This window comes from Manis javanica, chromosome 9 (assembly GCF_040802235.1).
Source record: "Manis javanica isolate MJ-LG chromosome 9, MJ_LKY, whole genome shotgun sequence".
NCBI lineage: Eukaryota > Metazoa > Chordata > Mammalia > Pholidota > Manidae > Manis > Manis javanica.
In genome coordinates, this window is record NC_133164.1 from 89,674,794 (window position 1) to 89,697,285 (window position 22,492).

Genomic DNA, 22,492 nt, shown 5'->3' on the forward strand with positions numbered 1-22,492 from the left:
TTTTGGCATTTGAAGAACCAAAAATGTGACCATTCTTAAGAGAAAAGACAGTCAGTAGAGACCAAGGTGACCCAGATGTTGAAATAAGCAGTTAACAGAGTTTATAGTCACTATCATGACTATGCTATAGGATATAAATGAAAATATGTTCACAATGAATGAAAAGATAAGAAATATCAGTGCAGAAATAAAAACCATAAAAGGAACTACATGAAAATGTATGTTTTTATTAAATTAAAAATTCATTGGTTGGGCTCAACAGCAGAATGGGAATAATAGAAGAGAACGTTTGTAAATTTGTAGATAGTTCAATAGAAATTATCCAGTCATAAGAGGAGAAAGAAAAATACTTTTAAAAAAGTAAGCAGAAATTTGTAAATTTGTGGGACAATATCAGAAGGTCTAACACACCTGTAATTGGAGTCCCAGGATGGAGAAGAGAGAATGCAATTAAAGAAGAAAAGAAAAAGAAGATAAAGAAGAAGAGGGAGGAGGGGGAGGGAGAACAAGAGGAGGAAGAGGAGAAGCAATAACAGGAAATTCCTCAAACTTTGCCACAGACTGAGATTCAAGAGGCTTATTGAATCTCAAGTTGGATAAATACAAGGAAAACTACTCCTGGGCCTAAGAAAGTCAAACTGCTGAAAACCAAAGACAAAGTGAAACTCTTGAAAGTAGATAGAGAAAAAAACAATACATTATGGTGATTGTGGACTTTTCATTAGCAACTATAAAGACCCTAAGGTAGTAGAACAATATCTTTAAAATGCTAGAAGAAAAAAAAGAACTGTCATCTCAGAAATCTGTATTTTTGAAAAATATTCTTTAAGAAGGAAAGCAAAACAAAAAATGTTTCACCAATAAAATAAAACTAAGAAAACAAAACTAAGAAAACATACTGCCCAGGAGACCTGCATGGCCAGAAATGCTAAAGGAAGTTGTTCAGGTTAAATGGAAACTCAGAACTTCAGGAGGAAATGGAGAGTATCAGAATGTAAATATCTAGACAAATATGAAGGTTTATTTAAAAATTTTTCTTTAAAAACATATAGGGATACTGAAAGCAAAAATAATATTTTTCTGTGGGACTTATAATGCAGTAGATAATATATGTATGAACCTGTAGCATAAATAACAGGGAGCACAATACAGTTTCTACAGGTCTCCGAAGTGTTAACATGATTAGCCTTAATCAGGCTGTGAGAAGTTAGGGATGTGCCTTGTAATCCCTAAAGCAACTAATAACAAAATAATGCAAAGAGATATAGCTAAAAGGTTAATAATAAAAAAATTTATATGAATTTTTAATTTTTAAAAATATTGGAATTATTCAAAAGGAGCAACAATGGAACAGAAGGGTGAAACACACACATAAAACAAAATAAGGAGCAAACAGAAATGTGAAATGGTAGACCTGTTTTCTAACCATTTTAATAAACAGTTCAAGTGTTCATAGACTAAGCACCCCCAATTGAAAGGTAGATATTATTAGACTGTGTAAGAAGCAAGACTCAACTATATTCTGCTTATAAGAGGTGAACTTTAAATATAAAGATATGGATAGGTTGAAAGTAAATGAATAGGGAAAAATATGTAACATACAATGAGCATTAGAAGGATAGAGTGAGGATATTAATGTCAGATAAAATAGACTTTAGTATTAACATCAGCATTAACAGAGATAAATAGGGATATTTTGTAATGATAAAAGGGTCAATTCATCACAGAGACATAGTAATCATAGTAACAGCTTTAAAATACATGAAGCAAAATTTAACAGAATTATAGGGAAAAATAGACAATTTCATGATAATAGTTGGAGATTTAAATACCATCCTAGCATCAACTGATAGAACTAGATTTTAAAAAAAATCAGTAAAGATGTATGAACATTATTATCAAACACCTTGTCTTGACAGATACAGAACACCGTGCCAACAACTGCAAACTCCACATTCTTTTCAAGTATATGTAATAGGTTCACCAATATAAACCATAATATGACTCTGGGCCATCATACAAGTCCCATTACATTTAAGTGATTGAAATCCTATAGTTTATTTTCTGACCAAAATGTAGGTAAATTAGAAATCAATAACAATAAGATCACCAGGAAATTTCCAATGTTTGAAACAACACACTTCTAAATAATCCATAGTCAAAGAAGAAATCACGAGGGAAATCAGAAAAGATTTTAAACTGAATAACAGTGAAACAAAACACAGCAAAACTTGCAGGATGCAGCTACAATATCACTTAAAGAGAAATTCACAGCTTCAATGCTCATGTTAGGATACAAAGTCTAAAATCAAGGACTCACAGTTCTATCTTAAGAAGCAAGTAAAAGAAGAGCAAAATAACCCAAAATAAGTAGAAGGAAGAAAAGAAGAGCAGAATTCAAGAGAGAACAAGCAAACAATAGAGAAAATTAAGCCAAAAGCTGGCTTTTTGAAAAGGTCAACAGCTATACTTTAACAAAAGAACACAAAGAAAGATAAGGGAATTACAAGTTACAAATGTCACATACAAAAGTGGACTTATCACTAGAATGGCTACAGACATTAAAAAGGAAAATGATACTGTGAACAAGTTTATACCAACAATTGATGACCTAGCTTAAATGGACAAATTTCTTGAAAATTACAATGTATTAAAACTGGTACAAGCAGACTATCTACTGTTAAAAGAACATATGGGATGTGAACAGTCCCCAGGAATGGGTTGTTTTAATTTGTCTGATTTCTCTCAGACTGTTCAAGTTCAGTTTGACAATATCCACCATATCATAGACAAGTTTTCACAAATGCCTAGGGTGCCTAACTGGTTTTCTTGGTTTCACTGGAGATGGCTGGTAATTATAGGTCTGCTTTGGTTAAGTAACTGTATTCCTATTATGTTAATGTGTGTACGCAATTTAATTAGTAGTTTAAAACCTATACATGCTTAAGTTACTCTACAAGAAGATATGTCAAAGAAATAATCTATCTTCCCATGTTATCTTCCATCTGCTACTCCTATAGCTTTTCTTCTTCCTTCCTAATTACAACCCTTAAATACAATTCGTGCCTCATATTGAATTTACTGAGTATCATAATTCTTCCAAGTGGTAAAGATACCTCAAGACAAATACTGGGCATAAAAGCCACAGGGCATAAATCTGCAAAGAAGTAAAAAGCTAACCTTTTCAAACAATATTGCCTCTCTCTCACTTACCAACTTTACATTTCCATGTATGGCCCTGGAAGATGACTGGTTAGCCAGAGACGGGTAAGATTCCTCAAGGGAGGAACAACCTAAGACAGGCACAGTTGCAGGGGGGCCATCAGGTGAGAAATTGGGGATCAACAGAGGTGAGGCTTAGAACCTTATCCCCCCTGTTTTGAGAGAAATCTTCTGCATCCATGGATGTTTTATTGCCCTTGTCTAGCTTGGATTAACACTTAGTCTACAGGCACACACCTGATCATCTAAATTTGCTCTCTTACAGCACTAAACTATGTTTTCTACCTTTATCTTGCATCTACCTACCACTTCAGCATTTTATTTAAAAAAATAATAATAATAATAAGGGAGAAATGTGGGATTCACATATAAATCAAGTATAAAAATCAAACGAATATTCATATTTGACTTGATTGTTTATAGTTCATAATGCGTGATCAAAACCGAAAGTTTCTGTGATGACTGCCCTTGTACTGTTCACCATGTAAGAACTTATTCACTATGTAAGAACTTGTTCACCATGTAAGAACTTGTTAATTATGCTTCAGAAGATTGGAGACTGACGAGAATTAGGCTTGGGGTGGATTAATGATTGTACATTGAGCATTGAGTCCCCTATACAGAATTTTATTGTTGTTAACAACCATTTGATCAACAAATATGAGAGATGCCCTCTCAAAAAAAAAAAAACCTCAAAAAAATAAATAAATAAAACTAAACTGTGAAAAAAAAACTGGCACAAGATTAAGCAGGACATTTGCATAGCTTTGTATCTATGAAAGAGATTGAATTATCAAAACTTTCTGACAAAAAAAGTGCTGAGCCAGATAGTTTTACTGGAAAATTCTATTAAACATTTAAAGATGTTTTATAGTATGAATAAATATAAAGAAACACCAATTTTGACACAAGACTTTTAGAAAACAGAGGAGAGAACACTTCAAACTGGTTTGGCAAGGCTAGTATAACTTTATTACCAAAACTTGACCAACGTTACATAAGAAAATTGCTGACCTATATCTCTTATGAACATCATATATTTAAAAATATTTAACAAAATATTAGGAAATAGAATTCGGCAATATATTATTAGGACAAGTAATGTTTATTCCAGGAAAGCAAGGTTGATTGAACATTCACAAATCAATCTATGTAATTAGCCATTGATTAGAATAAAAGGAAATAATCATGTGAAATACCATTAGAAAATCAATACCCATTTTATGATAAAAGCTCTTAGCAAGCTAGGAATAAAAGGGATTTTCTGTAATCTGATACAGGGCATTTATGAAAAACCTACAACTAACATCATACTAGTGGTGAAATATTGAAATATCTTCTTCTAAAGATGAAGAACAAGGTAAGGATGCTTGCTTTTCACCACTTCTGTTAAACAGTGCCCTGAAGGTCTTCATCATTGCAATAAGGCAAAGAAAAAGAAATAAAAGGTATTAAGATTAGGAAGGAAGGAGTAGAATTGCCTCTATTTGCAGATGACATGACTGTGTATGTTAAAAATTTTGAGGAATATACAAAACTGAGAGAAATTTAGAAAGACCTAAATAAATGGAAAGATATAACATATTTATATGGGAAGACTCAATATTATTATGATATCAATTCTTCCTGAATTGGTGTAAAGATTTCCTGCAGTATTTTTTGTAGAAATATTTTTTCTGGGAATTACTTTTTTTTGGCAATTCTACTCTAAAATTTATGTGGCTATATGAACAACCTAGATTACCCAATTACCCTAGATTATCTTGAAGAAGCAGAATAGAGTTGGAGGATTCATCTTACTTCAAGACTAATTATAAAAGTACAGTAATTAAAATGGTGTGATACAGACATAAGGATAGACAAATACATCAGTGTAACAGAATAGCAAGTGCAGAAACAGACCTATTTTCAAAAATGCAGAAATGAGAACCATTTCAATGAAATTTGGAACAGGCAAATCTAAGCAATAGTGAAAACAATCAGAATGGTGTTTGACTCTAGGGAGCTGGTGATGGGGATTAACTGGAGGAGTGTGGGAACTTTCTGGGGTGATGGTAGTGTTCTATATCTAGATGCAGATTTAGGTTTCACAGATGTGAGCATTTGTCATAACTCTGAATGTACAATTAAGAGTTTTGTCCTTGTATGTAAAATACACTAAAAAAAACCTGTAAATGAAGACTGAACTCCAGCTAATTATATGCATGCTCATGTTGTAAGGAGAAGTGACTGATATTTAGAATTTGATTTGAAATGCATAAAACATAAGTTGTATGACTCGATAGAGGAATGAGTAGTGAATACTATGTGATAAAGCAAGTACAGTTAATTGTTAATGGTAAACTGTACATACAGGGTATTTGCTGTAAAATTTGAAATTTTCCATAAAAAAATATTGGGGGAAAGAGCAATGAAAGGAGGCGGCAAGGAGCACAGCGTTTTTTGATGGACTCGATTTCTTTTTCTTTGATAAAATATTGATGTTCTTAATTAAGGTTGAAGATTACCTATGTTGGTAGAGACTGCTTGAAGATCCTTTATCTCCGTTGAGTAAAATGGTGTCTTTAGCTTCTTTCTTGGGACACAAATTTGGATCTGTCTTGAGCTTGCTCCCTAGCTGTTTGTGTCCTTAAAGTGTTGGTCTCACTATTTCCAAACTGTCTTCCTGAACATACACACCATACAAAGTGAAGAGACAGCACCAGGAAACAGCACATATGGCTACATTTCCTCCTGCAACAGATCCACAAAATGAGTGAAAAGATATAAAACAAGCAAAATTCTCTCTCCTTCCAGAATCCACAAACAGCATGAAAAAGAGTGCTAACAATAGGGCAGGAATTTCAAAAGATTCCAGGAAGATAGAAAGCAGAGACACAGATAGGAAGGAGAACACTGCTGGGACTGTTTGAATGATTTGGAGCTACTCCAAGAGGCAAGAGACAGAATAAATCAATTGTAGAGCTGCATCAAACCTATGAAACATTAATGAAGTTTATAAAGAAGACCTGTATGGAGAGGCACAGTGTGTTTCCAGGCTTGTTATTATAAATATACTATTTTCCAAAACCAATCTACAGAACCAGTGTAATCACCATCAGAATAACAAGTTTTTTTTAAATGAAGATTGACAGACTGATTTTAAAGTCCTTATTGATAAAAGACTGAATGAACATAGACACATAGTTTTAAAAAAAATGAACAATTAGTGGGGATATTTGTCTTCTGAGATATGGGAACATGCCACGACATTGTATTGCTTGGGTGTGAACTCAATGCAGGGATAACCAGTTCAACGGGATCTAGTAAAGAATCTAGAAACAAATTCATGTAGATGTTAAAATTTGGTTTATAATGAAATTGGCATTTCTAATGGAAGAGAAAGATGGGCATTATATAAATGATTATGGGATAATTGCCTCTTCATTTGAGGAAAAAAACTTTATTGAATGCCCTATACAGAGGGACACGAGGAGTCCAGACAAGGGACGGAGGAGGGTCAATGGCTTGGTGAACTACAAGGTGATGCTTCCAGGTGAAGTTTGAATTTGCTGGTGGAAGACACATACTGCCTATCAGAAAGCCAGCTGTCTTAGCTCAGGCTGCTATAACAAAGATACCGTACACTGGGGGCTGAACCAACAGACATTTATTTCTCACAATTCTAGAGGCTGGGGAATCCAGGACCCTGGTCCTGGCAGATGTGGTATCTGGTGAGGACCTTCCTCACGGTCAGCAGGTGGTTGCCTTGTATCCTCACATGGTGAAGAGCAGAGAGAGAGGAAGTGCTCTCAGGTCTCGTTTTATAAGGTCACTGACCCCATCGTGAAGACGCCACCTCCGTGATCTGATCACCACTCCAAGACCCCCTCTCCAGATCCTGTCACACTGGGGGTCAGACTTAATGCATGAATTGTGGGGGACACAAACCCTCAGTCCATAGTCTAACTGTACTAATGTAGTACCAACAGTTATCCTGGCTGTTTGCCACCCTCTCTGTGCAGCGCTGGGAATGGGAGAATGGCGGAATATCTGCAGTCAGCTCTGGGCTGGTGAGAGAAGTGGGACTGTCCTAGGCAGGCTGGGCCTGGAGACTTTTAGGCACTTAAGTAGCCAGGGTGTGAGCGCGCCAGCTTGCTATCTTACAGAGCAAGCCATTACCAAAGATGGCTATTTTCTCATATGGCATTTTTATTTCTTGAGTTTGCTATTTTAAGTATTGGCTTGGTGTATGTGACATCTTAACATAAGGTGGAAGTTCCTGGGGTCTGGCATTTGAGCACAAACTGGAAAGAATGCAGGAATCTTCTCGGGGACAGCATTCCAGATGGGGCTGGCAGGCAAAGGCCCGAGAGGGGCAAGGGACCCCATACGACTGAAGGGGAGTGAGCAGGGTAGACGAGTCAGAGAGGTAGCAGAGGCCAGATCAAGTCGGCTGTAGGAAGGAAAACCAGATGGGGGCTTCCAGCAAGAGTGTGGCCCACAGTGTCCCAGCCAGTGGTCTCCATGTGCTGGAGGCTCACAGAAGTGGAAGCCAGCAGCAAGTGTTGTAGGTGTGGTCAGGGAATTGAGAGACAGAGAGATGGGGTTTACCTGCAGATCGGAAAGCACTTTGGAAAAGTTCTGCTTGGCGGAATTAGGACCTAAGAATTATTAGAGCAAGGCCTGGGGTTTGCAGGTGAGCATCCTCTCTAGGAGTCAAAGGAGGTGAGAAGTGGGGGTGGGCTTCCCTCCTGCATGGAGTCCACAGGCGCCCACCCCATGTGGCCTGGGCAGCTGAGGTTTTCTCACGTTAAATGTCAGGCAGATGCACATCCACTCCTCCCGGTGAGAGCGCCTACCCTAGCACCTGCGATATAGAAACTGCAGAGCCACTGCTGGCCTTGGGCCTCCGTCTGGCCTCAGCGCTGTTGTGGCCATGGGGGGTCTGCGTGTTGTTGTTCTCAGGGTGTGGTGCAGGCCCCAGAGAGCCCCCAAGATATGGGGGCCCCAGAGAGCCGCACAGGCATTGTTCCATCTGCGGGGTGATCTGTTGCTCTCTTCTGGCCATCTGTTGCTTTCTTTGTGTCTTAAATATATAACTTCTCTGTGGCAGGTGCTTCATTAGCCAAAATCTGCGATAGAGGGGAGAGACTGGACCACCCACTTCAGAGAACTTTTCCTCCTTCCCTGTTCCCATGGGAAACAACTGGGGAGCGAGGTTAACCTGGGGTCCTATCTATTATAAGCCACAGAGGCAGGCAGAGGAGAGGTTAATGATATTTGGTGGAAGGAAGGGTGGAGGACAGCTGTTTCTTATTCGCCCAGAGTGTTTACGCATGTAAATGTTAAGCCAGAGAAGTGGCCACTATGATTTTAGACCTCAGTGTTAAAGTGAATTCAGATTTTAGCCCACAGGACAAGGAGTGTAATAAATAAAGGTCTGTAATTAATAAAATCATCTAAAACTGGGGAGAGGATACAGAAAAGGGTCTTTGTTCTCCCCTCTCAGTTCCCATGCAGACTCTTTTTGGGTCAAAGTGTGTTATAGCTGTTATTTTTTTTTTTTAGCTCCCTATTGCCTTTCTTTCCATTAATGAAAAAACACTGCCCTCCTAATTGTTTCCAAATTAGAGAGTGAGAGAGGCAGAATTGAGTTAGATTCCTGGGTATGGTTCTTGGAAACTGATGTTGCATGTTGGGTAATTTGATCTTGTGGCAATTACAAGGGTTAACCATGAAATAGAAAAAGCCACTCAGTGTGGTACTTTAAAATGAGCTCTGTGTGTGAGACTCATGCCTATATTTTCCATTCATGTAACAGAAATGTTTGGAAAATGGTTTCATGACTAAAGTTCAGATAAAGTTGGGATGACAAGAGAAGGGCATCTGTATATGTGATTTCTTCTAAAACTAGAGAAGATAAAAATACACACATGACCCTTTATTCCTCAGGCTAAAGCTAAGGATGATTTCTTGAGCATTCATCACTTCACTTCTGACTGAAACTGAAGAGTGGTGCTCGTGAGTTTTTTCTCACTCAGATGTCAGGTGCTTCATTAAGCAAATTCCGTGGTAGAGGTGAAAACCCGGGCTGTCCAGTTCATGGAATTTACCCTTATTTCGCCTTCCAGTGGGAAAAAAACTCCAGAGCCAAGTTTCAGCTAGTGTCCCTAGTAAATTTTGGAGACTCAAGGTCAAGATCAAGGCTTATTTTTTAGTGACTTTGAAATTACAATTGTAATTCAAAACAACAGAATAACTTCACTGGATGAATAGCACAAAATAAGGACATTTCCTGTACTCTTCCTTCTAAGTTGTTCTTGTTTCTTTCTAGCATAACACAGCTGGTGTAAACTGTGAAACGTGTGCAAAGGGTTATTACCGTCCCTATGGTGTTCCACCTGACGCCCCCCATGGCTGCATCCGTAAGTTTCATTTCAATGTGGTCTCTCAGACTTTATATACTGTATAGTTTCTGGGAGGTCGTCGGGATAAAATCTGAGTGGGTAGTGGTTCCCTTTCTTCCCACTTTCTTCATAGTATTGGCTCTAATCCTCAGTAGCTGTGTGACATCAAACAGTTACATCATCTCTCTGAGCCTCAGATTTCTTACATATAAGTGGAAATGAAAATATATTCTCTAATATTAAATTAAATACCATCAAAAGCACCTAAGAAAATACCGAGCATTGGGCCTGTCACATACTAGGTCTGCAACAAATGTTGATTCCTGTTTTTGGTTGTTTTGACATGTTTCTTCAATCTCCAGCGATTTCAAATTGTTTTCAGAATTAACATCAAGACAACATAGTACTGGTTTCACAAGGATTTAATAACATCATAATATTTCAAATAGCTATAATTTATTGAGCATTTGCTATATGCAAGACATTGCCAAAATACTTTCACACATGTGTTATTTAATTATCACAGCTAACTCGGGACATTGTGTTATTGTTCTGATTTGTAGATGGGGAGACCCAAGAGCCTGACTATCAAGTATTTTGGCCCAGGTGACAGACCCACTACCTGGATGATCCGGGGTGTTGTTCATATCTGCCTGATGCCCCTGTGTCACACCACATTCACCACACAGAAAAATGCCACTGCTTTTTCCCTGTGGAATTATCGGTCATAGGTCATAGGTTTTACCCTACTTGTGTAACCTACTTGGTTCTTTTGTGTTCTCTGGCTGTCACAGTTGGAAAACAATACCAGTGGTGAATTTGGCCTCTGTGCTCAGCATCCCCCCAACTTCACTTACCAGATCATTACTGTCTGAGAGCATCCAAAGTCCAAAGGGTGTGTAAACCTGTGTGCCTCTTGGGCATTCTTAGTTGTCTAAAGCATGTTCTGGTTTCCTTTCCCTCTTCTACGTCATCCCATGAATAAGTCCACCACTTTTCTGTGCCCACAAAGAACAGACATTGGCAAAGGGGAAAGGGACATTCCAAATGCAGTCATACCTTCTTAGGAATCTCAGGTCTCCACCACTTTTCTAGTTTCCTCTTTTATCACTGAAGTGGTCTCACTGAGATACTGGAGGCTTAGCAAAGAATCCACAAGACACAAAAATCCTAAGCAAATTAAGCTAAGGACACCAGGAGAATCCAGGCTGGAGGGATGTGTGATGCTAGTGGCTTCTTCATTCTCCTGGTTCCTCCCAGGGCATGTACTTAGCTGAGCTGGGGTGGTATTTTTTCTGCCCAAGGTGAGGACCTGTCCGGTCAAGAGAAGCTCCCAGGTTGGGAGCCATTGAGCTTCCTGTAGCCCAAGCCTGTCTCCCTGGAATGCAAACCTATTGGTCATGTTGGTTCCAAAAACAGCCTTCCATCTGCTGTACCACTCAAACTAACATTTGGGTCATGATGCAATCTTTCTATGCCGTCCACGGGTTATATATCAATATCTAGGCATCCCACCTGTGTGTCCACATCACAGCTGTGTGATGCCCGCCAGGTGGGAATTCATAGTTGGCTTAGAGCCGGGAGAGGCTGTGTCCAACAGATGTGCCCAGAGCCACAGCACGCTCCCACACAGCCACCTCGACTGTGTGTTGTGCAGGCTTTGCCTTACGCAGGGAGATGGGCAATGCTCAGTGTAATAAACTGCATTCTCGAGGCCTTCTTGTTGTGGATACGCAGTGTCAGAGCCCATGAGGTCCAGTCGTGAGAACTGAAGAGCAGGTATGAAGTGGAAAACAGGCTCTACCTTTCTAAGAATAAGTGTGGTTATTCTATGGACCAGTGATAAAGTATTAAACATTGCCTGAGAAGTCCTGGGACATGTGTGCCTTATGAAGTGCAGGAGGGCCAGATCCCTTGTAACCCGAGATCTCTCTCAGCTTGCAGCTGTAACCCCGAGCACGCGGATGACTGTGAGCAGGGCTCAGGCCGCTGCACCTGCAAGCCCAGTTTCCAGGGGCACAACTGTGAGAAGTGTGCGCCCGGACACTATAACTTCCCATTTTGCTTGAGTAAGTACCTGCAGTGCAAGTACAGGCTCCCTTCTTGGCACACAGCAGGGCTTGGGCATTAACACCGAGGCAGTGGCAGGCAGGGCTGTGGTGGTGGTGGGGAGGGCCCAGACAGGGACCAGCTAGACTGCATTCATGTATATTACAAATGTGTCCCCAAAAGCTGGGAACATAAAATTCATATGAGTACATTTTAAAGTCTTATTTATCTCCCAAGTGTTAGATTGTACCAAAGACATTACCATTTCAGTAAGTCAGAAGGGTCAAATATTGGCAGTTTCAACTTACCACACTGATCTGTGTGTGTGATTTTCTTCATAAACCTGGAAGAAATGTCAAGGGCTTCCAGATGTTCATTTGCATGGATAATGTGTGTGGTCATGTGTTGAGTGGCCAGGGGGATGTGTTGCCCCTTTCCCCCCATTATCATTGGCCCCCACCTCACCTGATCTAAGTGAACATTGCAGCCTCTCAGAGAGAAAATATACATATGTGAGAAATGTCATAGAACATAAAGCAGGAGAGTCTATGAAATCAGCTATGCAAACTGGGACAAGAGCCATGGTTCTGGATGTTTCACAACAGTGTGAAGACTGCACTTCCATGTTAGGACAAAGAGATGCTGTCTCACAAAGGGACACCTTCTCACTGCTGCATTAGCTTTTGCTCAGCCCCACCTCACAAGCGTGCACCACAGGAGAAGCGTTCTGAGCTGCAGGGGATGGAGGCGGGACGCATGTGAACAGGTGACTGTGTGTCCTGGCTCACCTCCTGCCCCAGGGTACCTGTTACATCAGCACCTACTTTCCCTGTCAAGTGTCCTGGTTTGAAGGATGAATTATATGATCATCTTATATTTTAAAGAACCAGTTTTTAAGCCCAAACCCAGTAACACAGTATTGACACTTAATCAGTTTTAGAATCTGTCAATGGAGAGAGGCTGGGCAGCAAATGCATCTGCCTTTTTAGTGAAAAATGGAGCCAGAAACAATGTTATGGTATCAACAAAATTTTAGGGAAAAAAAACTTGAAAGAAAACACTTTTTAAAACTAGTCTCAATTTTACATTAAACCAATAGAGATGCTAAAGAAACCAAGCTCATCCCTACTCAGACTGAGTCCCAACTAATGTGAGCACAAAAATATCCATTTTTGCTCATTAATAAACAAATCAAAAGGCCTGTCAACTCTGGTTTCAATTACTTGATGCATTTTAAATTGGAAATATTGTCTTTCTTTAGTCTGCACATGATGTTTTTTCACTAAATTAGAGATGGCTTCTCCCTAGTTAGTGCAATTTCATGTTTTACTTTACTGTCTCCTTTATCCTTCTCTGTTTTTAAAATTTTTTTTAATAAACCATTTTTCTAGGAATTCCTGTTTTCCCTATTCCTACTCCAAGTCCAGAAGATCCAGTAGCTGGAGATATAAGAGGCAAGTAACATCTCTTTCAGTTTAACTTCAATGAAGGTGCTATGCTCAGTGGTTCTGTCCCATCTCCTGTGCATGCTGCTATTCCAAGTTCAGATCATCCTAACTGGAGTGTGACAGGGGCCTCGCAGGTGCCTCCTCTTGGGGCTCCTGGCCACTGTCATTCTCTACTTGAGTCTGTCCTTTGCAGTGACATTACCTGATTCCAAGGAAACTAAACTGATATATAATTCAGGCTTGAATTATATATCACAAACTTGCTCAAAAGCCTTCCATGGCTGTCAGTTGCCTGTTGTCTTATTTGGGTTCTCCATAAGTAGACCCTGAGAAAGAATTTGAGGGCAAGCAGTTTATTTGGGAAGTGATCCCAGAAACAGGAGTAAGGCCGTGAGTCAGGGACTGAAGGTTGCTGTTGTGAGGGTGCTTCAGTGGCCAAATCTGGTGTACCTGGAGGTGCATAGAAGACAGCATTGAACTTGCTCAGCATTACACAACTGCAGGGTGACTTCAGTTATTTGCCATTAGTGGAGGGCCATCTCTAGGCCATTAACTCCCTGGTCCCGCAGCTAGAAAAGTCCCCTTGGGCAGAGTGGCAGGGGTGCGTAGTGAGCAGCCTCTGGGGTGGAGAGGTGAACAGCGAGAGGGTGGGAGTGCTACACCTGCCTAAACACTTCTTCTGCATGGGTTTTACAATCTGTTTTGTGCACAGCACTGTTTCTGGTTGCTGGAGACTTAGCAGTGAGCAGAATGGAAAAAAATTCCCAGCTCTTCTTTAGTTTATATTCCAGTGAGGGAACTTATACAATAACTTAAATAATATTTAAACCACTTAACAAGTAAAATGCCTACTATGCTAGATAGTGATATGCAAGGTTGTGTCCTACCTAAAGGTGCTACTTTTAAGGGTGAGACCTTCACATTATAAGCATAAACTAACTCAGAGCAGAACATTCCAGGTCTTAAGGTTCAATTCTGGGACCGTGTGCCGTTTCCTGTGTATTCCCATATGACACACATAGAAACGCACATCATTAGAAGGACAAGGAGAGGCCTGATGCTCACATGCTCATTTCACGGGGGTGGAGGTAGAGTGAAGTATGTGTGAGTGTGCGTGCCCCTCCTTCTGCTATGTCCAGGGTGTGGGCGGGCAGAGAAGGGGCACGTGTGACCAGACAGGGAGATGGTCTCTGGAGCGCTGTCCTTGGCAGGGGAGTTCGGTTTCTGCCACAATGCAACAGTTCAGCGGGCAGCCTTAACTGTGAGTGCTGAGAGAGGTTAGAGAATATGAGGCTTGCAAATTTAAGTAGGATGGTTGGGCCAGGCTTCCTCTAAGAGTTAATTAAGCAAGGACCTGATGGGGCTGAGCAGTGAGTTCTGCAGGTGTCTGGGAGAAGCATCCAGACACAGGAAAGAGGAAGTGCAAAGTCACTGGGGCTGGAGCATGGGGGAAGGGGATCAGGTGTTAACTTGAACAAAAGATAGAGCAGATGTGTGAAATTAAGTGCGTGCGGGCCAGAGGGGTAAGGAAGGGATGCACTGATCATAGGCCCTTGTCAGCCGCTGCAAAGACAACCTTTGAACTTAACCTTGGAGCCATGGTGAGTTTTGCAAGGAGAAGTGTCTTTGCATAAGGATCTTTGTAGCTATTATCCTGTAAACCAGCTGTAGGGGGAGAAGAGAAGAAGTAGGGAGCCGTCAAGGGAAACAATTGTGGTAATCCCTGGGGAAGAGAAGTGGTGGCTCAGACCCAGGAGGTATCAGTGTACGTGACAAGTAGTGGAGAGATGGTGGACATAATCTGCAGATAGAACCAACAGGACTGCCGGGGAAGCGGGACTGGAAGTCGGGTGTGAGAGAAAGAGAGGCCGCTGGGGAGACCCCGAGGCTTCTGGTGCAGCAGAGAGAAGGCCGTGTGCATTTTCCCGAGGCGGGAGAGGCGTAGCGAGAGGGCGGTGTGCGTGGCTGAGGACGGCAAGTGGACGCGACGCTGGGGCGCCCTCTTCTGGTTGCTCCTTTCTTTGTGAAATAAGAATCAAGGTTGAGGGCAGGTGAGGATGGGGACGGAGCTTGGCGTTGAGAGAGGATGAAGGGGTCACCCCGAAACGTGGGGGGGGGCGGCAGGGCGTGGGGAAGGTCAGAACATCTGGAGACAGCATGAAGGGCTCGCCAGAGGCCACTTACAGCGGGATCAGTGCACCTTCTGTTCCCGCTCCTGCAGACCCACTGCCAGCTGCTCTGCCAAAACACGGGCTGCGTGTTCATGTGTGGGCTGTTAGCTTGCCCCTCATCAGACGCTTGGTCATATGAGGACACCTCTGCTTGCCTCAATTTTTAATTCCCACGGTGGTCCCTACCACGTATCCTGCCTGAAGGGGGATCAGCCAACGTTTCCTCAGATGTCTGTTAATTGGCTAGCGTGCAATTTAGTGTCTGAGCCTTGATTAAGCACACATCTCTGTTTCCTTCCACAAGGATATTTTAGATCTCCATTTACTGTCTGTTTACAGTAATCTTTTTGTTATTCCTTTTTCTCCCCAAGTAGACTGGAAAAGAAATTTAATTGAACTTGAATGGAAGTTCAGCCATCTTTTACAAAATATTAGGGAAGCCCTAGAACACAGCCTTGGGGGAGAGTTTTAATTAATACAGCTAGATCGATTTGGAAATTGCATGCACAGATAGCCACTACAGTTTGGTCTTATATTAGTGCATTCTAAAAACAGCCAATTCAGGTTCTTAGTCCAGGGGATGAACATTAAAAGCACAAATGTCTCAACTGTCAGAAGAAAGGCAACACTGAATAAAACCAAACACCCTCCCATCCCTGAGAATTTAATTCATTAAGACCCATTGACGGTTTCTTGTCTTCTAATACAATGGTCTTACACAAGGCTCCTTTGGAATCCTTTGCTGTGTATAAATTCCTGTGTATCACCCCAGATCGTTTTTTTATTATTATTAAGGTATCATTGATATATACTCTTATGAAGGTTTCACAGGAAAAACAATGGGGTTATTACATTCACCCTTATTATCGAGTCCCTCCCCACTCTATTGCAGTCACTGTCCATCAGTGCAGTAAGATGCCACACAGTCCTTTTTTGTCTTCTCTGAGCTACACTGTCTTCCCCATGTCCCCACACACACCCTATGCACCAATCATGACACCCTACAATCCCCTTCTCCCTCCCTCCCCACCCGTCCTCTCCCACCCCTCCCCTTTGGTAGTCCCTTCTTGCAGTCTGTGAGTCCGCTGCTATTTTGTTCCTCAGTTTTGCTTCGTTGTTAAAATAATCCCACAATGTTGTTCTTAACTTTTTATCTGAAAGGGTTAGGGTTTAGGAAGGAGAAGAAGTGGGACTTAGCTAACTCTTGGAGTTATCTATTCTTTTAACCCTTGTAGAAAATCTGTCCAAATGCATGAGACTTTCCTTCCTTGATAAGTAGGGTGAACCCAGTTGAATCTGCATTTTTCAGGATCTTCCTTGTGAGACCATGTTGCAGATTTAGATGCTAATGTTATTGATGGAAATGTAGATATTTTAAATATGAGATTGGTTTGAATGTGTATACTTATCTAGGACATACCTTGAATATGGCTTTTAAAATAAGTTATCAGCTTGTATTCTTAGTATAATAGAAAGAGCATGGACTTTAGAATCAGGCAGGCCTGGGTTCAGATCCTGTCTTTGCTCTTCTGGCTGTGTGACCTTGGGCAAGTTAGTTGACCCTTCTGAGCATCTCTTTCCTCAAGTATAAAAGACTTACCTATTTTACAGAGCTTTTGCTTGACTTCAATATTTGCCCATAATGAAGTCAAGCAAAAGCTCTGTATTTTAAGAACACTTATTTATTAAAAACACTGTGTGATGTCAGAGGGGGTCCTGAGGTGAGTTCTCACTAAGTTTTCAGTATCACAGATGTTTCACTCATCTGTTGTTGTGTAATACCCCCCCCCCCCAAACTCTATGGCTTAACACAACACAAGCTACACCTCACAGTTGTGTAGGTTGGCTGGGCAGTCATTCTGCTGGATTCGCTGGAGGGTCTGCTGGGGCTGTGCTCAGATGGGACAGCTGGGGGCTTCTCTCCACGTTGCCTCATTCCACTGCTTAAAAGCAAGTCACGAGACTCGTGAGTGATTTCAGTAACTAAGGTGCTGTGAAGGATGACACACTAAGTCAAAGAACAGGAGAGGGAGGGGGAGTCACTTGTACAGACTGATTGGAGAAGACTTTCCTCGGAGTTGACTGTGGGACCTCAAGGGTGAGAAAGAACCAGGAAGGGGCCTTACAGGCAGAGGGAGTGGCCAGAGCAGGGCCCTGCAGAGGAAAGCCCCTGTGGGAGGGAATGGGAGGCCACCTGGCTGCCAGGCAGGCCTGGTACCTGGAGATGTAGCAGGACAATCCGAGCATAGTTCCCAAAAGCCATGTCTGCTCATAGTAGGACTGGATTTATGTTAGTTTCCTTTCTTCTAAAAAATAGAAGGTAGAAATACATTTAATTCAAGGTTGTCATTAATGAGGATTATTAATTTGAAGTTTCACTGTATAAGGCTCAGATTTGGGGGAAAAAGTGTTTCTACAGGGTTAGATGTTAAAAGATTATAGCTGTTTTGCAAGCTAGTGCCCACCCTGGATGTTTCTTAGGGGCATCTCTGACCTTTCCTGAATGTTTGTTTTATTTCCCTTTAAGCTGTAGTCTTCCGGGTTAAGAATGTCTATAAGGTATAGGTACTCATATTCTCAGTTTCCATGACAGAAACCTGGGGGAAGGGAAGCTGATAAAGGAATGGAGATGGGGGCCCCCTCTGAAAGCCTCCCCCCTTCACAGGGTGTGACTGTAACCTGGAAGGAGTTCTTCCCAAAATATGTGATACCCGCGGAAGGTGCCTGTGCCGCCCTGGGGTTGAGGGCCCCCGGTGTGATGCCTGCCGCGTGGGTTTCTACTCCTTCCCGATCTGCAAAGGTAAGTGGGCAACATATAGCCCAGTGATCACCAGCTCTGCAAGCTAAGGTTCCTTGTGCGGAAATGCAGGGGCTCTTCCTGGCAGACCTGTGGCCTGCAGCTTAGTAAATGAGGCCCCGGCTTCTACCTGTGTGTTCCCGGCGACCTTCCTACAATGGCACCTCCCTTTTGTCCTGGCAGCCCTGCCACTCCTCTCCCTGGGGGGTTAAGCACATGGGCTGGGTCAACTGTCTAGGTGTACACCCTGACCCTGGACAAGAGGTGGTGTCGGAGCCCTGTTTTAGGCACCTGCCCAGTGCACGAGGAGGCAGGGCATTCCAGGGAGAGGGGGTCTCCTCCCCCCACTGGGCCTGTGCCCTAGGGTCTTGTTGCTGAGAGTCACTGAGGGGATGGAGGGTTGGAGGAGGAGGGGCCTGGCCCAGTCCCTGGGGCATAACAGGTTTGCAGGAACTGCTGGGCAAGCAAGCCAATGAGTGAATAGATTTGCCCAAGTTCTCCTCTGCCTCCTGCTCACTGCTGGTCATCGTTCTTCCCCCAGTGGCTGATGAAGGGAAGGTGGGAAGAAAGAGGAGGAGATAATCGGTCAGGGCCCAAGACAGGAGTTAAACACTCCAGGTACTGTAATAAGACGGGGACTTGCCCAAGGTCATTGGGTGCTACCCCAAGTCATTAAGGGATGGCTAAGCAGGCTCTGGGCTGGCTTCCCAGGAGGCTGCTAGAGGAATGGCTGAGTGGAAGCCCAGTACATGGTAGCACAGCTCAAGGATAGAAGGACTCTAGTCCTTCTGCCTCCCCAGCAATTATTGGCCCCCAGGAAACCAGGCAGGGCACAGAGGCAGAGATGCTCAACAGGCTGAAGGAAAGCAGCCTCCTCCTTACTTCCCACCTGTCTAATCTTACTCAAGTGCTTCTTATTTGCAAAACCCAGTTGGCATCCAGACATTCAGAACCCTGATTCAGGTGAACCCAAAAAATGCCCTTTGTAGTTTCCAGCCTCTGAACACAGTGGGAGGCTAGATCTGGCACTGAGCAATCTCAGCAAGGTCAGCCACACCAAGGAACCATGAGCACAGAACAGAGCAGGAAAAACCCTCCCCAAGCTGGAGGTTATGCAGTGAAGAGCAAGATTTGCGCTATCAACTCAGGCAAGTTCCTCAATTTCCTTTAATAGTGCCTGCCCTAGTGCAATGTGTGGGTTGTGCATGCACTGGTGTGTACTGGGAAGCACTCACTTGCATGGTGACTATTGTTCTTCAACCCTCTTCTTCTGCCCCATGCTTCCCTCTTCATCATTTGAACAGCCTGTAGCCCAATCCCAGTTGTGTCCTAGTTTGCATAGTTGTCTGTATGCCATATCCCAAGCCCTCTCTTTTCCTCCTGGCCCCCTGGCATTCCCTGTTCATGGACCTCTATCCTCTGCCCCAACTTCTCAGCCTTTGCCACTCTGAAGCCACAGAAGCTGTCAGCAGTTCCTGCCTAGAGATTGGTCTCCTGGCAGGTGGGAGGGTAAGGAAAGGAAGGGGAAATCTTCTGTCTTTTCTCTCAACCAGAGAATTCAGTATTTGAAATTACTGGAATGCCCAGTGCATTTCCCATAGAAACTTCAGCACAGGTGATGCTCTTGTTGGAACTGTGTGTCATGCTAGAGGTAGATTCTGTGCTAAACTGGCTCCATGGTCTAGTGTGGTATCAACCTTTACATGATACTGTTTCTGTGGAAAGATATCTCAAGTAATGGACCTTCAGAGCACAAGCTGGGTATGCTGACATTTATTTTAAGCTGGAGACATAGAATCTCTCATTGACAAAAGAAGAAGAGTGGGATGGAGGCCTTACGTTTCAGATGCCCACCAGGGCCAAGCCGAGAGGAACTTAGGTTGGGAGTGGGCAAGATTATGAGTAGTGAAGATGAGGTCTATTCAACGAAAGAAGGAGAAGGATCAGGGCAGGTAGTTTATCTCATTCCCCCCCACCAGATATTTAAACTGGCTCAATCACAAATATGTCTCTTCTAGCCCCTTTTTTTTGACTCTCCCCAGTTATGTCTTAAATGTAAGCTCTTTGGGGCAAGGAGTGGACAAGAGCATCTCTTGTTAATTTTCTATATAATTTACTAACATCCATGTTAGTTCTGTTTTCAGTTGCCATCCTTTTAGCAAAAGCAAAATACTCTGTGGCTGACAGTATCTCAAAGGTTTTCTTTTTTCTTCCTCTATGCCAGCCACTGTTGCAGACTCACTGTGGTAGAATTACAGATATTCCAACCTAGTCATTCAGTTGGCAAGGCTGTTAGATTGTGCCTTTGTGTTTATGGATACAAAGGTAAAGAGTAAGATGACATTGTAAAAATGCTCTTTTCCACATGCTTCACTATTGAACGAATTCATTTTAAGGCAGGTAGAAAATGAAAGAGTGTATTCAGGATAAAGCAGAAGGGAGGTTGGACTTTTAGAACACAGAGCAAGGAGCTCAATAGACTCTCCAGCAAAACAAAACTTTAGTGAAAAATTATAAAAAATCATTTAAAGGATCTAGAAATTCGTCTAAGAGCATAGAGCAAATGAAGAAAAAAATTTAGTTAAGAAAATCTAAATCTCAGTAAGAATGAGTTTGTGACGTGTGAGGTGTGAAGTCTACTCCCTGCCCACCACCACCTCTACTCTGTGTTAAAGAAGCTCTACCCTGGTATAGCTAAGATGACAGGGGTTTACTCTCTTCCAAACTCCCAGTCTGGGACTACAGGTTCACCCCAGGAGAGACAGGCTTCTGGCATTTCTCGCTGCCCCCAGCCCTGTGTTGCAGAAGCTCCGTGCCAGGCAGGCCCAGCAGAGAGGACAAGGTCTTTCTTTTCCCACCTCATACCCACTCAGATGGTGGAGACTTTATACCAGGTGCTGAAGGCAGAGAATACTGGGACCTCAGTACCCCCACCCCAGCTGGCTTAGGGAGGGAGGTTCCAAGCTAGGAGAGGCAAGCTGAGAAGACCAGGAGCTCCCACTCCCACTACCAGGGCTCACTTGAAGAGTTGGAGTGTCAGTTCATAAAATGTGAGTCCTCATCTTAAGCTCCATAGCACAGTGCTTCTGTACAGCCAGGAGAAAAGGTAGGTCATAATGATAGAGTTCTGAAGCTGTCTGAGGGACTGTTTTAACAGAGTAAAGAACTCCGTATCTAAAGGTGTTGTAGAAAACAATGTTGATCTTGGTATGTAGCAATCAAAAGGAAGCTGGTAGCTCTGATACAAACAAAACAGCAAAGCAGTCAGAAATTTCACAGAATCAGAGAAAGTGCAGCCAAAATGAGCTTTCCTGATATCATAGATACGTCTGCAATTGGAAAGTTATGTGCATATGCTAGACTGCACCCACTCAAGAAGAATCAGAGCAAAACATGGGGAGACTCAGAAACATCTCTAAGCTACACATAAACCCAACAGCACAGGATGGACACTATTTAAGCACGACCTCTAATCAAACACTGACTGAACAAGCTGCTCTGACACAAGGCAGCTCCTAGGGAGTCAGGCTTTTAAAGAGAATCATAGTCATCCCTGGCTATCTAGAGCTGTATAATGGCCAAGGCTGCGCCTTCTCAGCAGTGATCAGAGTGGCAAACTCCAAACTAGTATTCCCTGGATGAATGTAGGGAAAAAGTGTAAACTCCCCAAACTTGAAGGTATTAACAGTCTCCAAGCCACACAAACATGCAATGGGAAAGGATAAAAATCTGACTGGCCAAGAATGTTTAAACACAATATTCAACCAATAAATTTCTTGTACTGACCCAGGGATGACTCCAAAATATCCAGGTCAGAAGGTAAAAACAAGGAAAAATCTGAACAAGAACAAGAGAGGCTGAACATTGAGGAGGAAGTCAACTGCAGAATTAGTTCAGCCAAGTCGCTAACCAACCAGCCAAGCATACAAAAACAAAAGTCCTGGTGGTGGAGTGGGTCAATAGCCAGAGTTGCTATACTAAACTACCTAAAAATCCAGATTTCAAAAAAAATCACGAGGTATGCCAAGAAACAAGGAATTGTGCCCCATATACAAGAAAAAAAGCAGGCAATATAAGCTGCTTTTGAATGGGCTCAGGTAATGGACTTAGCAGATCAAAACAGCTATTATAAATCAGTGCAAAATAACTAAAGGAAACCATACTTAATGAATTAAGGGAAGGTAAGATGATGAAAATATCTTATAAAATGGAGAATATAAATGAAGGTATAGAAATCATTAAAAAGAACCAAATGGAAATGCTGAAGTTGAAAAGTATAACTGAAAAGAAAAGTTCATTAGAGGGATTCAACAGGAGATTTGAGCTGGCAGAAGAATCAGCAAACTTGATAGATAAATAGATATTATTCAGTCTGAAAAACAGAGAAAAAGAATGAAGATAAATAAGCAGAGCCTC

At 42.2% G+C, this 22,492-nt stretch overlaps 1 protein-coding gene across 6 annotated transcripts in view; it reads left to right on the forward strand.

Moving 5' to 3' along the window:
• Window positions 1-22,492, forward strand: part of LAMA3 (laminin subunit alpha 3) — a 240,036-nt gene that overhangs the window by 77,433 nt on the left and 140,111 nt on the right. For 5 of the 6 annotated variants that reach the window (XM_073212898.1, XM_073212899.1, XM_073212900.1 and 2 more), the window contains exons 9-12: window positions 9,539-9,629; window positions 11,549-11,680; window positions 13,052-13,114; window positions 17,945-18,079. In XM_073212898.1, coding sequence (XP_073068999.1) covers window positions 9,539-9,629; window positions 11,549-11,680; window positions 13,052-13,114; window positions 17,945-18,079 — 421 coding nt within the window. The remainder of the gene's footprint in view (window positions 1-9,538; window positions 9,630-11,548; window positions 11,681-13,051; window positions 13,115-17,944; window positions 18,080-22,492) is intronic. The other variant, XM_073212901.1, reaches the window with a different exon arrangement.